Genomic DNA, 18,784 nt, shown 5'->3' on the forward strand with positions numbered 1-18,784 from the left:
TGAAGGACCATTCCCTACACCGTCAAATATCGGGGGTGTCGATGGGCCAACGTAAAATGCTACTAACTTGTCGGTCTGTGAGCAGATTCCCGTTGCTGAGGTGTCAGGCTCTGCACTAGTGACTGCAGGAATGGCAACTCTCTCCTCTGAGGAGTCGCTACATTGGCCTGGAGTCTTTGTGACTTTGTGCTGACGTGTTGATCCCACGGTGTGCTCGGAAATTCTGCTGAATAACGGCAGGTGGATGTGCAACTGTAGTTTGCAGCCCGCCGACCCCCGATTTTGACGGTATGAGCATACAATAGATTGCATCTCTCATTATGAGCTTAGGCTACACATGCATCTGTATGGACGATGTGTCGTACAAGGGCATGTGGGAAAAATAGTCCACATCATCACATAAGCATCATCCTAGTTGGCACAACGGCCCGCAACCCAATAAACATCATGTGGCCTTGTAATTGCCCTAGCTCATGTATATAACTACACGCCTGTAGATCAATACATAGCATTCAGTTCCTATCGTCTTCTTGTTTCATCTTGCTTGCACCCCTCTATGTGCTTCTCTCTCTCTCTCTCTCTCTCTCTCTCTCTCTCTCGGGTCCCTTCTCTCTTTGAGCCACATTCCTCCTCTACAAGCTCCAGCTAGCTGCACTAGATTTTGTCAATGAGTCCTCATTTGGAGTTTGTGTTGTTGGACCCTTTGGGTCTGGTGCTGCTACCTGCACATGATGAATATCCACCGCAATATGGCAGCCCTGTCCCACCCATCCCTCCAAAGCTCATGAGACGCATGCTACTGAGTGGCATCTGGCAGAGATATGAGCGTGGCCACATTCCCACCTTAGAGGAGGCTGCTGTGGCTCTGGCTGAGCTACCCTTCGTGAAAACATCGATGGCCAATATAGATGATTGTGCACTGGCAAAAACAATTGCAACCTCAATGTCACATGCTCGGAGCCCGTATAGTTTGCGAGAGCTGCCTGATATGGCAAAGCTGCTGGACAATTTGCGAGACCAGCTCAATCTAAAGCTTGTTTGCACGACCAATGCTACCCGTGAGGAGATGTGCATGTTGCAGAGCCGACTCCCGACTGCCTTTGCCCGGTTCGACACTATAATTATCTCTGGTGAAGAAGGCGTCGGTAAGACCTCTCAGCAATTCATGCAAGTCGCCTTGCAAAAGGCGGGCATCCGCCATGCGCATCACTGTATGTATTTGGATGCCTGTGACATGCAGAGCATCGTTGCAGCCCGATCTGTTGGCATGCATGCTGCTCTTATCCAGCCACATCAACTCATTGCCCGCATCAATCCTTTTGCAAGACGCATCAACTTAGAAGAATTGGCCAACCTAGAGGCTCTTACCCCACTAATTCCTCAACCACACAGTACGCCACAAGTGGGAGCTGTAAACACTTTATGTGCAAGTTTCACCACAGCAATTTACGTCCATATAATTAACTCTTGCAATTCGCCCAGCAACGTCATGAGCCAGCAGCATCTTCATAACAAGAAATTTTCTGAAAATACATGCCCTCAAGATTCTAACCCATCACTTTTAACAGAAAAAAGCATGTCAGATAATGCCAATCATCACAGCGCTGAGAGTCCTCCTAGAACACTTGGTATTTAAATTCTTTCTTTTCGTTGCTTGAGTGTAGCCCCTGCATCAAAGTGTTATTAACCATGCAATTACTGCAGATCACCAAGAGCCTTCACATCCAACCAGAAGTGCATACCAGCTTCTCTCTCTCACCTTTGAAGGAGTGCGGATATGGGACAATTTCGCACAGTTTTTAATTGCAGAAGTCCTCAATGACCCCTTGTTCTTACCAATGCAATCACCTCCTGCTAATGGACTGATATGCTTCATAAATAAAACGAATTTCCTCTGTGGGTATGATCGGGCTGCCAGACGACCTCGACACCACATCCATTGGGCTGTCAGTATTGTACAAGTTCGGCAAGGTGAGCATGGAAACAATCCACAAAGTGCTGGACAAGATGCTGGAGTATGTGAGCAGAGACGATGGTGTTTTGCAAGTATACTTCGACCCTGAGCGGCCACGGATAGACCCCGTGGTGGTCACAAATGCAGTCTACCTCTTCCATCTTGCGGATAGGGGGAAAGAGGTGGAGGTGAGCGAGAGGTTTGTGCAAAGCGTGCTCCTGCACAGAGCATATAAAGATGGAACGCTATATTACTGTATAGGGGAAGCCTTTCTGCTGCATGTGGCAAGGCTTGTGCATGGGTTCAAGGAGCACTTTACGAGGAGCGGGATGAGAGGGCTATTGGTAGCTCGGCTGCAAGAGCACAGAGCAGCAGGCACGTGGAGGAGGAGCGGTGGCGATGCCCTTGCGTTGGCCATGTGCATGCGGGCATGCAGGCTGACTGGGCTACAAGAAGCGAGCCAGACAGAGCGGGAAGAGCTTTTGGGGCTGCGGAGGAAGGATGGGTGGTGGGATTGCCATGCATACTATCGCAATGGAAGCAACCTACAGAGCTGGATCGGAAACGAGGGCCTTACCACCGCTTACTCGCAAGCCGCTCTATTATTGTGATCAGGTTGGAATGGGCCACAAAAATGCTGTATTTTAAGCACTAGTGGGTCGCGAGAGTCGAAGGAAGAGAAATTTCAATCCCAAAGAACATTTCTAGAACATTTCTAAGACAGAGGGAGCAAATAGATGCAAGTAATGTGATCCTATATGCATATAACTTTATTTCATGGATAGTGTAAAACATGGGACAAACCACCTTGCTTCATGCTTTCTAGATATTGCTTGATGGCCCTTTGCTGCTCTTGTTGAGTATATTGTACACTTGAAACCCTCTCACTGTACTTGTTGAAAACAACACAATGTTGTTGAGACAAACCCTCACTCGTTTACTGCCTCTTTCCCTCTTGGGCGTCCTTGCTACAAAAAAGCTTTTGTACTTTCGGACCTATGCCAATGAGCAGCTACACCTACATTCAATCTTTTGCTCTACATTGGCTATAAATAGCCCATTTCTCCCCAACCCTTTCCATATTGTATATCCTGCAGTCAAATTTTCAAGAAAGGAATTCTCATAAAACAACTCGTGCTTTCAAAAATACCTACATTTAGCATACATGGCGACTAAACCTCTATAGAAGTAAATATCATTTTTCAATAGCGATGACTATTATTCTCTCCATCAATCTGTTTGCGGGAGCGATTTTTCAATAGCCATGACTATTATCTCTCCAAACTTGTCGTGGGGGCGATTTTTGCTCAGGCAACATTTCACAGACATGGCAGCAAGCAACAATGAAGCGTGTGCCATCCGTCCCCTTCTACCCCTTTCGACGGGGCATTGATGCTTCTCCGCGCCACCCGTGCCACACGTCTCTCTCTTCCCCTTCAGCATCTCCCTCTTCCGAAGGAGGGCTGCCACACACACACACACACACACACACACACACACACACACACAAACACACATACAGAAATGAAATGAAATGATATATTAACATCTTCAAATGGTCAAAATGACCCATGAGACCAATCTGTTACAAACTAGTGAATCTGATAGCATGTCTGACTAGAAAAAAAGATACTAAATTGAATCTTGAAGTGTTACTAGCTAGAACTATGTAGGGTATGTGTCATCACTGATACAATGGGTGCCGAATACAAGAGAGAGATACAATGGGTGATGAATCCATCCTCATCTATACTTTGGATGTCGAGATAGTATGGCTCGAGTCCTCTGTTGTAGTCTCCATCAATGTTGTGAAGCTCCTCTCTTGAGTGTGTGTGTGTGTGTGTGTGTGTGTGTGTGTGTGTGTGAGAGAGAGAGAGAGAGAAAGGAAGCATAAAGAAAAATACAAAGAAATGAAATGGACCTTGACAAAAGTGTGGACCACAGAGATGAAACCGAATAGTGACAAACCAGGAGAAATCAATGTTCCATATGATTATAAAAAGTACACTTTGCATTGTTGAGCAACCCTTGCGAAAATCAAACGAACTGGGAAAATCTTATAAGGGGTGTAAGAACGCCAAGCAAATTGACCTTTTAGAACCTGGAGAAGAGCCAAAACCCGCATACATAGCTATGGATCTATCTCGCAAGAAGAAGAAGAGATTCTCATTAGAAAGTCAAAGTAATATAGAGATGTATTTGTATGGTCTTAAAAAGATCTTAAAGGGGTGGATCTTGCATATGCCAGCATACTATCCCTATTGGGAGCTGATGCTAAGCCGAGTAGACAAAGACCATACACCTCTAATGAGACATACTAAAAAATCAAGGAAGAGGTTGAGAAACTCAAAGAGGCCGAGTTCATCTATGAAATAGAACACATGATTGGGTATCACCAATTGTTGAAGTGCCTAAAAGAATGGAAAACTTAGAGTGTGTGTAAACCTCTACTAAGGTGAGCGTCGTCACTATACAAGATAACTATCCTCTTTCCATCATAGATCATGTGTTAGAATGAGTAGCTGGTAAAGAAGCTTATATGTTTTTGGATGGCTTCTCTGGATACAACCAACTGACTGTAGATCCAAAAGATCAACATAAAAAAACTTTCGCTAGAGAATGGGGGATTTTTGCTTACTGAATTATGCCTTTTGGTTTGACCAATGTACCAACAACATTTCGAAGGCTGATGAGCCATGCTTTTAAGGAATTTCTATGGAATGTCTTGGAAGTGTACATGGACGATCTTTGTGTGAACTCCACAAATTGACAAAGTCATTTTGAACATTTACGACGTGCCTTTGAGAAATTCCGTCTGTGTAGGATTTGCTTAAATCTTGAAAAATATGTTTTTATGGTTAGACAAGGCAAAATTCTTGGACATATTGTGTCAAAAAATGGTATAGCCACAAACCTGAAGAAGGTGGTAGCGATCACGGAAATGGCTAGGTCAACATCAGTCAAAGAAGTTCATGCATTTATGGTACATTGTGGTTAGTATCGTAGATTTATCTACATATATGCAGTAATTACTAAGCCCATATATAGCCTTATCACTCAATTTGAATGGACTGACAAACGTGAGGAATCATTCCAAAGGCTTGAGTAAGCTTTGACCACAACACCAATACTGAAAGCTCTAGACTAGAACAATGTGTTCCATCTGCATGTCGATGCTTCAATTTTTTCTATTGGATGCATCTTAGCTCACCTAGGAGAAGGAACCATGGATTTTCCTATCTCCTACGCTAGTTGATAATTAAATCTATCAAAAAAGAGCTATACAACAACTGCAAGGGAAGGTCTTGGTATGCTGTATTCAGTCAAGAAGTTATGATACTACTTGCTAGCTAACAAGTTTGTCTTTTTTGTCGACCATCAAGCCTTACTATATTTGGTGAATAAACCATGTAACGCAAGAAGGACTACTCAACTTTGACTTCACAGGTGTAATAAAAAAAGGCACAACACACCAAAGAGCAGATCATCTATCACCACTAACCATCAGGGAAGCACCTAAAGGGGTAGACGATGACTTACCAGATGCATATCTATTCTCTATGAAAATTTGAGTAATTTGGTTAATTTTCTTCAATTTTTGCTAATAAAAGATAATAAAATCCAAAATAAATAAAATAAGTAAGCAAGAATGTCAGAATTGGATTCCGATTTAAAACACCACAATGGAAAGGCCAATTTTTTTTAAAATTACGACTAAAAAACTCGACGACCATTTCGACTCACTAATCATCTAGAACAAATTGCGACAGAAAGATCCATGGATGTCAGTCTTCACAAAATTTCGACCAGAGAGTACACTGTGAGGACTACTAAGCTCATTGGGTAGGTATTGGACGAGTGGTGTCAGAAAAGTCTAGGCATGTATAGTACCTTAGGCCATTTTCCCTCTCATTCTCATTCTAGCCTTTAGAGAGAGAGCTTTGGGTTGTGGACTTTGATAACCTTGCACGCTCTTGTATGCACCATCTATGAGCTATTACTCACTCTAGCCATGAGTGGTAAGTTTCTAATTGAGTTTAGAAGCATTTGGATTATCACATTGCCGACCAGAAGAGCAATAGGAGGCCTAAGTTATAGGCTAAGACTAGGGCCTAAGTTATAGTAAATTGTAAACTATAACTCAGGCGCACCAAAGATAATCTTCTAGGTTAGAAGCATTGGCATGATCACATTAACATGATCCCCCTACCCATCACAAAGCCTACATCACACTCGTACACTTATTTCATACATAAATACTTTCCAATATACTTTACCGCACCAAAGAGACTAATAGTGGCCAGAACTGAATTTTAGCATGTCAAGTGAGACCAAATTGTTACCATATACATGTGGTAGTGATGTGTGTGAACACACTAGGACCGCCGGGGCATTTTTTCCCTCTTTAGGAGGTTTTTTCCCCCGTGCATTGTATATACGCCCATCACTCTAGGGCTATCTATCTTTCCATTGCACACTAAGTAACGCACTCTCTATTGTGTGCCTTGAGCTTCCTTCGTCTTCTCCAAGCTGTGTGTGTTTCTCTGCAACCCTAATTCCAACAATTGGTATCAGAGCAGGTCACGTCCTCCCAGGCTTAGTCGCCAGCTCCTCCAGCACACGCCTGCTCACTTTCTCCGATTTCAATGAGCTTTGGTGAGCGTTCGCATTTTGATTTGGGCTCAGAATTTTGATTTGGGCTCATTTCGGCCTGTGTTTCCACTACAGGCAGTACTACACAGGCTATTTCGTCATTTTGTGCAGAATTTCTGTCAGTGCCGTTTTTTGCATAACAGGTGCCTTATAGTGTTCTACGGTTTGTGCTATATAGCATAGGTTGTTCCTGATCCGTTTCTCCTATTTTCGGGCAGTTTTCACATCAGGTGCAACATTTACCATGGCTGACAACAACAACACAGATGTGTTCAAGATGTTTGCTGCTGAGGACAGGTTGGATGGGGACAACTACCCTATGTGGGTTTATATGATGCAACATGTTCTTGTGTCAAAGGGTGTCTGGAACATTGTGCAAGGCATTGATGTACGTCCTAGTTCTGAGGATGTAGGCGATGTTGAGGATGTTGCAGGTCTCGCTGCAAGGATTGCAGCTGTTAGAGTTGTTTTGCCTACGGTAGAACAATCTCCTTGGGATGTTAAGGATGCACAGGCTCGTGCATTGATTGCGTTGTCTGTGAAGCGCACCATTGTTTCTCCGTTCAGCAAAATCTGCAAAACAGGCTTGGGATATTTTAGCAGGTCTTTATGCAAGCCGCAATGAGGCTAAAATTGCTTTGCTGCGTAAAGAGCTGGAGTCGAAGATTATGCATGAGGAAGATGATATGGACACTTTCCTTGCTAGTGTCAAGGATATCAATGAGCAGCTTATTTCTGCACGTGAAGTCATTTCAGATAGTTCCCTTGTGCAGACTGATCTTGATGCCTTACCAGATTCCTACCAGACTTTTGCTAGTACTTGGATACTTATGACCCAAGGAAATCCTGAAGTTGTCAAGTTTGATGCACATTGCTGTTGCAAGAGTCACTTTCCAGAAAAAACAGGACTAGGCAGCGTGCAATTGAACAGGCTTTTATTGCTTCTCAAAGAAAGGGTGGTAACAGTAATGCAGCCACTTCTTATGGTTCTGCTGCGAGTGGAAAAAATTATGTTCCTAATGCTTCTGCTGGCAGCAATTCGTCTGGTAATTTTGGTGATAAGGGCAAAAAGATGATGCGTTGCCATTATTGTAAAGCCAATGATCACTTGATCAAGTCATGTACTAAGTTGAAGGCCAAAGAGGCTAAGAAGAAAGAGGGTGGTTCCACTACAAATGCTGGTTTCACTACAAATGCAGCCATTGTTGAGTCTTCTGTGAAAGGAGACTGTGTTGCTGATGTTGATGCAGAATGTGCGATTAGCGCAGAGTGCACTTACAATCCTGCTGTCCATGATGCATGCTTATCAGTTGCTGCATATTCACATGTGTGGTATTTCAACGGTGGTGCTACAAAGCAAATTACCTCACATCGTGAATTGTTTACCTCTCTCGAGTCTGTCCCTCATGGGAATTCAGTCACTTGTGCCAATAACGCCTCTTATCCAGTTTAGGGAGTTGGAAAGATTGTGCTCACTGCTACTAATGGCAGTTCCTTCACACTTGTTGATGCACTTTATGTACCTGGGATCAAGAAGAATCTCTTGTCTGTATCCGCACTTGCTAGACTTGGACTTGTAGTCAAATTTGTGGATGACAGATGTACAGTTCATGATCTCAGTTTTGGTGATGAGATTGTTGCATCGGGGCTTTTGTGTCGTGGGCTGTATAAGCTCACTTTGTATGACAAGTGTGGACAAAACTTTGCAAATGTTTTTGCAGATTCAAGGGCTATTTCAGATGCAAAACTTTGGCATGCACGTTTTGGTCATCTGAATTTTTCCAGTTTGCTGCGTTTACAGAAATCTGATATGGTTGCTTCTTTGCCACCTCTTGAAGCACCTGTCAAACATGTTTGTGAAGGTTGTATTTTGGGTAAGATGCAGTGTTCTAAATTTCCAAAGGATGGTTCAGTTCGGGCCACATGCAGGTTGCAGCTTGTGCATAGTGATGTTTCTGGGCCCATGCAAACTCCGTCCTTGGGCAATTACCTGTACTTCGTGACTTTCATTGATGATTACTCCAGGCATTCATGGGTATTTCCGCTTTAAGCGAAGTCTGAAGTTTTTATGTGCTTCAAACAATTTCTGGCTACGGCTGAAAATATCTCGAAATGTACTATGGGCACCCTCCGTTCTGATCGAGGGGGGGAGTATATGTCTCATGAATTTAATGCATTTCTGGCTAGTCGTGGGATAAAACACCAATGTACAGTGCCTTATACACCTCAGCAAAATGGTGTTGCTGAGAGGAAAAACAGGTCACTGACGGAAATGGCACGATGTATGGTCAAAAGTCAAGCTTTACCACATTCTTTTTGGCTTGAGGCCATCGTGTGTGCCACTTATGTACTTAACAGGTGTCCTACGAAAGCTTTGCAATCTATTACTCCATATGAAGCATGGCATGATAGAAAGCCTTCTATTGAGCTTATGCGTGTTTTTGGCTGTTTGACATATGCTTTGGTGCCACAAGTGCAGCACAGAAAATTGGATGATAAGGCTGTCAAATGTATTTTTTTTTGTTATAGTGATGAAAGAAAAGGTTACAGGTTGTATCATCCGCAAACAAAACGTATTCTGGTTTCACGGGATGTAGTGTGTGTGGAAGATTCTGTTCAGCCCTTGCTGTCATGTACCAAAGACAGTAATGTAAGCTCACATGACATTTATGACACTTTGTTTCCTCTTTTCAGTGGTGGAAATACGAATGTAAGTTCCAATGAGGCAAATGTACAGCCTATGGGGGTTTCTAAAAATGTTTTAGATTAGCCTATTAATGATGCAGATGTACATGATGTACTTGATGAGGAAAGGGCTGAAAATGAGCACGCTAGAGGTATGCCAAAATGGTTGCTGCACACTTTGCGTGATAGTAAATTGGATTCACCTTTTTCTAGTCATACGCATTCAGGCTCTCGTCGTGCATCTTATGCATCAGATTGTTATGCTTTGGCTATGTCTAGTTTACATGATGTTGAGGAGCCTCTATCTTTTGATGAAGCACAGAATTCAGAAAATTGGATGGCTGCCATGCAATCAGAATATGATGCACTTATAGAAAATGACACATGGACTTTATGTGATTTGCCTCTTGGCAAAAAGGCCATTGGTACGAAATGGGTTTACAAGTTGAAATGCAAGCTGGATGGTGAGATCGATCGCCATAAGGCTCGACTTGTTGGAAAGGGTTATGCACAGCAAAAAGGCATAGATTATGAAGAGACTTTTGCTCCCACTTGTCGTATGACTACTGCGTTTTCTATGTGCATTGGCAGCTCATTTTGGTTGGGATGTACATCAATCAGACATTGTTACTGCTTTCTTGAATGGTGACATATTTGAGGAAGTTTATGTAACGCAGCCTCGCGGTTTTGTCATAAAAGGACAAGAGGACAAAGTGTGCAAATGTAACAAGGCTTTGTATGGGTTGAAGCAATCTCCTCGTGCTTGGTATGAGAAAGCTGACACTCATTTGGTCAAACAAGGATTTTGTAATAGTCCAACAGAAAGCACATTGTATGTAAAGTGTGAGGGTGATGTACTTCTCATTGTGGTTCTTTATGTTGATGATTTGTTGATCGCTGGACCAAATGAGAGACATATTGCTGAATTTAAGGATAATTTGAATGCTACTTTCAAGATGAAAGATTTGGGGCTGTTGCATCATTATTTGGGTATACAGTTTAAGCAGTGTGATGGTGGTATTGCCTTGTGTCAGAAAAGTTACATAGAGACATTGCTATGTAAGTTTGGACTTGAGGATTGCAAACCTATTGCCACTCCCATGAAAACAAGTTTGAAGTTGAGTCTACATGATGCTGGTGATCCTGCTGATGTCACTCTTTACCAAACTGCTGTTGGCTGCCTCATTTATGTATGCAACAAGAGGCCGGATATTCAATTTGCAGTCTCACAGGTCAGCAAATTTATGCATAGCCCAGGGTCTAAGCATTGGCAGGCTGTCAAGAGGATTTTCCGCTACCTTAGTGTCACTTTACATCTTGGCTTGTTTTATCCCAAGGGGGGATCATTGCCGCCAGATTTACATGCTTTTTCGGACTCAGATTGGACTGGTTGTTTTGACACACGAGTGTCCACAAGTGGTTTTTGTTTCATGCTTGGCAATTCATGTATATCATGTTTGAGCAAGAAGCAACCTACTGTGGCCACTTTGAGTTGTGAGGCTGAGTACAGGGCAGTCTTCACAGCTACGGTTGAGTGTGTATGGCTCAGACGCCTTATGGCTGATTTGGGTGTTGGACAGGACACTGCCAACACTATCTACACTGACAGTCAGAGCGCATTGGCAGTTGCGAGGAACCCAATTTTTCATGCTTTCACAAAGCACATTGAGGTGCATTACCACTATGTCAGGGAGAGGCTCTCAGTAGGAGAGATCAGCTTGGCTTATGTGCCAACACAGGACAACCTTGCAGATCTTTTCACAAAGGCATTGTCTCATTTTGTGCATAGACCCATGGGGAGGGGTATCTCTCACTCTGGTAAGTAATAATTTTCTGGTGGCAAAGTCATCCATCCATATTGTAGCATGTGCATGCAACGTCTGAACGTTCCTTGGGCAAATGGCAGGCGGCACATCATGTCTCCCAAGGTGCCCCCATTGTAGTATGGGAAGATTTTGATCCAAGGGGCCTTGGTGGTAAATCCAATGCATCTTACAATGGAGGGGTGAAGTGTTTGCATTTCTTGCTCTATGTGAAAGCTATCAAATTTTGTGTCGTTCCCTCCCTTGTAGCATTTTTCTACATATGTAATGCGCTTTGGAAATAAAGAATGAGAAGCTTGAAGCTTTCCGCAAAGCTTTGGGCTTACTCCCCTTTGTGGACTAATCCTGTCCTCAGGGCATGGCACTTCCCTTTACTCATGTGCCAGCGCTCGTTCACCGCATAACTCCAGGGGGGATTTGTTACCATATACATGTGGTAGTGATGTGTGTGAACACACTAGGACTGCCGGGGCATTTTTTCCCTCTTTAGGAGGTTTTTCCCCCCGTGCATTGTATATACGCCCATCACTCTAGGGATATCTATCTTTCCATTGCACACTAAGTAACACACTCTCTATTGTGTGCCTTGAGCTTCCTTCGTCTTCTCCAAGTTGTGTGTGTTTCTCTGAAACCCTAATTCCAACACAAATTTCATGAGGCATCAAGAATCAACACTTCATAGCCAATTGAGTTTCCAGGAGCACAACACACAAACAAATCAGCTAGATGAACCACTCACAACCGAGGCTCTTGACACATCAGTGGGTCAACTTGAAGCAAGCCACTCAAGAAAATTGGAAAGTCTGGAGGACATAGAGGAATGTGCCAAGTATGAGCCAGATGTGGTGGACAAAATAAGCCAATATATATGCTCTCCACCAACAACTACACAATTTGTATCAGCGACTATGACATTCAAATGAAAGGCTCAAAACAGCAAACACTTGTAATGAATCATACGAAGAAGCCATGAAACTCGAAGAAACGGAACTGGCCAAATTAATTGCAAGGTCTGCAATGGACTTAGAAGATCTCCAAACAAAGAATCAACAGCAAGAGCAATAGTTTAACGACGCAACAACCTCTTTATAAGATTCAGCTTCTACAATACAACGGCTACAGATCTAGCTAAATATTGCAAATACTTAGTTGGCAAAGTCAGAATCTTTTTTCCAAGAGCAAAATACATTATTGAATCAGCTCAAGGACAACCTCACACCAAAAATAAGAGAAGTCTGCATGAAATGAATTTTTATAGAATATATGTTAAGAAAGATCATGATAATGGTGAGTAAATGTACATACCATACTTAGGTAAATAACACATACCTAACAGATATATTCAAATAAATACTTAAATCATTATAACCAAAAATCCCTTTATCTAGGCCCTATATTACAATGAGATACTTATACACAAAAGGGCCATAATATACTTTGGATTTTATTTTTATTTATTTTTTCGGTTCAACTAGCCCAGTGACTAGCTAAGTGATGGTTTTTAAGGAGATATGGGAAAAGTACCCTAACTCACACACACCTATGTACAATGAAAAGGTAGGGATAGCCACAATGTTTAGGAGATTTTGGTAGGGCGAGGTAGATCACTGTGGAAATTATGGAGACCTGAAAAACGGCTATCATTAGCCCTCCACCAGGATGATGGTACATTCATGTAACTTCATGAGGCATATTTTTCAAAGAGAGTGGTTCCAAGTCCTCTGTGATTCTTGATATCTTGACAAGATTTTCATTGTGTAGCTCCTTGTCACTTTGACTTGAGTTACACACATGCATCATGCAACAAAACTTATAGGAGATAGTAGATCTTTGACAATTCTTTGGTAGATCCTTTGGTATAAGGCGACCCAAGTAGGGATTTAGCCGATACCCGTTTACCTTCCTAGAGTGCTCTTTACCATTCAAGTCCATGAGATGGTAATAACTTGAATAAAAAGCCTTTTTGACAATGTATGGTCCCTTCCATCTAGTCTCAAACTTGGCATCGAAACAATTATCAAGTCGATTGTCATACCTTAGCACAAGATTTCCTTCCTTGATGCCTTTGTGCTTCAGTTTCTTGTTGAGCTTTTCTTTTGCTTGTATAGATTTTCTCTTGTAGCACTCATAAGGTGCTTCTCTTTTCCACTCAAGCTCTACTAAGGTAAGAAGTCAATCCATCCATGCTTCTTGATTATCTTGTGCTACTTTGCTATGAAGTCGCATTGTTGGAATGTTGAGCTCAAATGGATGCAAAGCCTCTTTACCATACACCAAGTGAAATGGTATAAACTCTTTTGCCTCCATGTATGTGGTTCGATATGCCCACAAGGCACCATTCAAGAAGTCATCCCACAACTTTGTCTTGTTTTGCACCATCTTTCTAATGATGCCTGCAATGACACTGTTAGCCTTTTCTACCAAACCATCTGATTGTGGGTAGTAGGGTGTGCTATGATGATGTAGAATGTGAAGCTCTTCACAAAATTTTGTGACTAAACCCTTCTTGAACCCTAGACCATTATCACAAACAATCTCCAGATGTGTGTCAAATCTACAACAAATATTAGTGTAGACAAACCTTCTCACTATTTTCCCATTTACCCTTGCCACACTTTGAGCCTCTACCCACCTAGTCATGTAATCTACAACAACTAGAATGTAGAGTTTACCATTTTTTGTTCTAGGAAGAGGACCCATAGCATCAATGCCCCACTTTTCAAAGGTTCCATTTTCAAGCACTATTTTCCTTGGGCCATGCACCAACCTTATATTTTTATTCAAGTTGTGACAGCTTTTACAGCAATGTTGGACGATTTGCTTGTTGTAATTTATCATAGATGCATGTAAGGAAGCAAGAAAAGATCCTACTTCAATTGTTTCAGCTATTCTGGAGCTAAGAAGAAAGTCTTCAAAACCTCCTTCAATTGCTTATTGTGGATCCAAGAAATGAGTCTTTAAATCCTCCTTCAATTGGCCCAAATATTGTGGAGCCAAGAAACGAGTCTTTAAATCCTCCTTCAATTGCTCCAGATATTGTGGAGCCCAGAAGAAAGTCTTTAAATCCTCCTTGAGATCCCCCCAACTCTACTTGAGAGGGAGAATGAGGCTACAAGAATACCATGCCAACCCCAACCTTGCGTCCTAGAGTTATTGGATCATGTAATAATAACTTCAAATTTTACACATCAAATTATGTTTTGAGAAGATTTGACATAAATGCATCTACCACAAACTCATGATTAAAGATGCAAGCTTGGCCAAACATACCCCACAAGCAAAATATTCTTCATAGAACTAACTCTTGCAAAAAATGACCACCACATGCCTCTTCATGAAAACCTTTTAGAATGGATGAAATTTCATCGATAGTTGGTACTCTTTTGCACACTTGATGCTTCCCTCTTTGATAGGGAGCCTTCTAGGAAGAGATATGAACTTGCCTTCTTCATGAGCCTCCTCTTTTGAGCTTTTGTGAAATCTTGTGGAAACTCCCTTCCATAATGTAGCTCACAATGAGAACCAATGACTCCAATCCTTGGTATTTTGGTTGCTTGACAGCTGCTGCCACCATGATGACCTGCACTTCTTTCTCAACACATGTAACTGCATGTTGTGCAAGTAAATCTGCATCTTCATTTTGTTTCCTAGGAGTATGATATAGTTGCACTTCTTCAAACTGATTAAACAACCTATGAATGGCATGAACTTTTGTCTTTAGGCTTTCATTATTGCATGCCCAAATGCCAAGCAATCCCAAAATCCGAGCGAACTTTTTCGAGCAATGATAAAATCGAGCGAGTTAATAAGAGGCACTTTATCAAAACACACACAACCAAGAGCTTCTGTAAGTCACTCATTTCTTCACTATCAGTATCCTGTTGAATTTTATTTAGCTTTTATGAGGAATCTACTAAGATCCCAAAAGACAATATCGAAGGTCAACTATAGGCAAGAAGTTAGTGTTGCATCAACTGTTGCATGCTTGTCTCCTCGTGTTTCTTAAAAGAGAGAATCTTAATAAAATCCATTAATATTTTGTTCCCAACTTTTATTAGTCCCTCCCCCTCTCTCATCATGCATGCAATAAACAAAGATTACAGAGTCCAGACCCTCTGTTTGCATGCGAAAAGCCTCTCTCTCTCTCTCTCTCTCTCACACACACACACACACACACAATGTGCAGTACGTCTTTGATGACTCTATGGAAATTCATGTGATGTACCCTCCACACAAAACAACCTTGCTCATTTTAGCAAGGTTGTGTGTCCACCACTACATCCACATCTAGTAGTGCCACCTCCATCTTCAAGCTAAGATCCAACACCAACCAACCCATCCTCAAGCATAGCCTCATATGCCTCAATAGACCACAGAATCCGTAGTACATCTCGAAAGCCAAACCAAAAGACAACACAGCATTAATCCATTGAGGGAATTCTCCCCTTTGAATGTGGCTCTCGGTTGCCACAATGGGGCCTCCCCTGCCCCAGGAGCCCGACTCCCACCTAGGGAGCATTGCAAGATTTTGGGGCATCAATTTCCTCTCCAAATAGAGTGAGGTAGGATGGCTTCTCCGTGCGAAAAAATTGAGTGGAGGGCTGCCAAACAGGCGGAACCGAGAGAGGAGCAGTTGGGCGTCCCCCTCTGGGCCGATCTCCTCATCCTCCGACTGAGCCATCTTTGTGGCGTCTCCATTAGCTAAGCTATTACGAAATGTGGGGTCCACTCCCTCCCGAAGAGACTCCCTTAGCTGCAGTCGGATTTACCCTTGTAATTTTTTGTGGTAAAAGCGCACATTTGTAAGGCCCCCATTATGAGGAGAAGCCATCGTGCGTGAAGGAAAATCACTCACTGGAAGCCAAAATTTTCATGGCCAAAAATCAGGGGCAACTTTAGGGGCCTCGGGGGCGGAAGCCCCCAAGAATGTTTTTCCCTCGCCGGACGGCGGCCGGAAAGTGGTCGGAAAACAACTGTCGGTTGGCCGGTGGCCGAATTCAAAAGAGGACTTGTCTTCTCAAGGGCGGCCACACATGGGCGGATTGGAGGGTCCGATTTGTACTTATCTACACAAGGGCGGCTACACATGGCTGCCTCTCATGAGAGAGGGTAGACCTTTTGGCCTATAAAAGAAGGCCATTTCCTCACACATTTCATAGTGTGAAGTTGATGCAACAAGGTGAGTGTGAGGTGGTGAGAGTGAAGCAAGGCGAGAGCTCTATTAAGGGTATAATCCCTTTGTAAACTACTTCTTGTTTTGAAGTACTAAAGCCATTGAGTGGCTGCTTTCCCGTGGACGTAGCCCACAGTGGGCGAACCACGTATATCGTGTGTACTCTCTCTCTCTCTCTCTACTCTATAATCTTTTGTGTGAAATCTATCTCTCTCCATTAAGAAATCTACCCAAATATATATTTAGCTACGTCTTATTTCCTAACAATTGGTATCAGAGCAAGGTTTGTTGTAGCTAAATTATCTCAAGGAAAGGGTTCCTTGAATTAAGTGGGAGTTTGGCGGAGGAAGGGAAGCTCAAGATTGAGAAGTTCAACGGCAAAAACTACCAACATTGGAAGATGCAGATTGAAGACTATCTCTACCAGAAGGACCTCTATTTGCCAGTAGGCGGTCTTGCAAAGAAGCCCGCAACGATGGTAGATGAAGCATGGATTGTCCTTGATCGAAAGGCACTGGGAACAATCCGATTAAGCTTCGTATCAACGGTGGCCTTCAATGTTTCGAAGATGAAGACCACGGAGGACTTGATGAAGTCACTTGACAACTTCTACGAGAAACCATCGGCATCCAATAAGGTATTTCTTATGAAGCGCTTGTTCAATCTAAAGATGGCAGAGAATGGTTTAGTTGCAGAATACCTAAATGAATTTAACACAAACATAAGTCAACTTCGATCGGTGAAAATGAATTTCGATGATGAAGTGCGAGCTCTCCTTATACTATCATCTCTACTGGATAGTTGGGATAGCCTTGTGATGGCTGTAAGTAATTCTATTTCTGGCACAAATACTCTTAAGTTTGATGATGTTGTGGGTGTTCTCCTAAGTGAGGAAATACAAAGGAGAAGCACAGAAGAATCATCAAGTGCTGCATTGTCAGTAGAAACAAGAGAAAGGCCTAAGGAGAGGTTTAAAAACCAAAAGGGTCGTGATCGCTCAAGACGAAGCAAGTCAAGCACAAAGTCAGTTCTTGAATGTTGGAACTGTGGCAAGAAGGGCCACGTCAAGAAGGATTGCTGGTCCAAGAAGAAGAAGGAGACAGAGTCTCAAGAAAACATGCCAACATCGGAGGCCAATGTGGCAGGTAAAGTAGAGCAAGATTCTCTAATTCTCTCATTAGACAATGTGTCTAATTCCTGGATAGTAGATTTCGGGGCTTCATTCCATGCGACACCACACAAGCAACATTTCCAAGACTACACCAAAGGTAATTTTGGGTATGTATACTTGGGAGATGATGAAGCTTGTGCGATTGTCAGGGAAAAGGTACAATTTTTGTCAAAACTGCTATAATGGAAATGAATGGAAGCTTAAAGATGCTAGGCATGTTCCTTCTCTTTGCAAAAATTTGATCTCTACAGGACAATTAGACGATGAAGGTCACAACATTGCATTCGGAAACAAACGGTGGAAGATCTCTAAGGGATCTTTGGTGGTTGCCAAAGGCGAAAATGTCAGTACACTTTACTTGTGTAATGTTAGCACGCAACCTTCAGCTTGTGCAGCAACTACAGAAGTTGACAGTGTGGTGTGGAACTACCGGCTTGGGCATATGAGTGCCAAAGGAATGCAAATCCTTCAAACAAAGAAGCTTCTACCAGGTTTGAAAGAAGTGGACTTACAATTCTGTGAAGATTGTGTTTATGGTAAACAAAAGAGGGTGAAATTTCAAAAAGCAAGAAATGAAAGAAAAAATAAAAAACCTGAGTTGGTTCATTCTGATGTTTGGGGTCCTGCAAGTACACCATCACTTGGTAGCTCATTGTACTATGTAACATTCATAGACGATGCGACTAGAAAAACATGGGTTTATGTCATGAAGAATAAATCCGATGTATTTTCCATATTTCAAAGGTGGAAAGCCTTTATGGAGAATGAAACAGGTACCAAGGTTAAATGCCTCAGATCCGACAATGGCGGTGAATATTGCAGCCAAGTTTTTGAAAGCTGTTGTGCTAGCAATGGAACTCGGAGGCAAAGGACAACCCTAAGGACACCTCAACAAAATGGAATTTTGGAAAGGATGAACAGGACAATCATGGAGGGAGTATGAAGCATGCGGCTACATGCTGGCCTACCGCTTGAGCTTTGGGCGGAAGTTGTAAGTACGTCTGTGTACTTAATCAATCGATCACCCTCAACGGCATTGGATGGGGGAGTTCCAAAAAGAGGCATGGACAGGTAAACCGGTGAATTATGCATTTCTCAAAGTGTTTGGGTGTGAGTCTTTCATGCACATTGATAGAAGCCTAAGATCAAAGCTAGATGTAAAGTCCAAAAAGTGTTTCTTCATTGGTTATGGAGAAGGTGATTTTGGGTATCGCCTATGGAATCCTGAAGATGGTAAAATATTAAGGAGTAGGGATGTAATTTTTAACGAACAAAATATGTACAAAGATTACTTGGAAAGAAATAAAACAAAAGAAACAGGTGAT

The 18,784-nt window shown here is 42.5% G+C and overlaps 1 protein-coding gene across 1 annotated transcript; it reads left to right on the plus strand.

The window, feature by feature from the left end:
- Positions 1-220: 220 nt before the first annotated feature.
- LOC147462862 (uncharacterized) lies at positions 221-2,205 on the plus strand. Its single transcript, XM_086485798.1, has 2 exons — positions 221-1,628; positions 1,705-2,205. The coding sequence occupies exons 1-2, from the start codon at positions 668-670 to the stop codon at positions 2,061-2,063; spliced, it is 1,320 nt and encodes a 439-aa protein (XP_086341924.1). The 5' UTR covers positions 221-667; the 3' UTR covers positions 2,064-2,205.
- The last annotated feature ends 16,579 nt before the right edge of the window (positions 2,206-18,784 follow it).

The sequence above is a fragment of the Adiantum capillus-veneris genome, chromosome 2 (assembly GCF_014529385.1).
Source record: "Adiantum capillus-veneris isolate H3 chromosome 2, ASM1452938v2, whole genome shotgun sequence".
NCBI lineage: Eukaryota > Viridiplantae > Streptophyta > Polypodiopsida > Polypodiales > Pteridaceae > Adiantum > Adiantum capillus-veneris.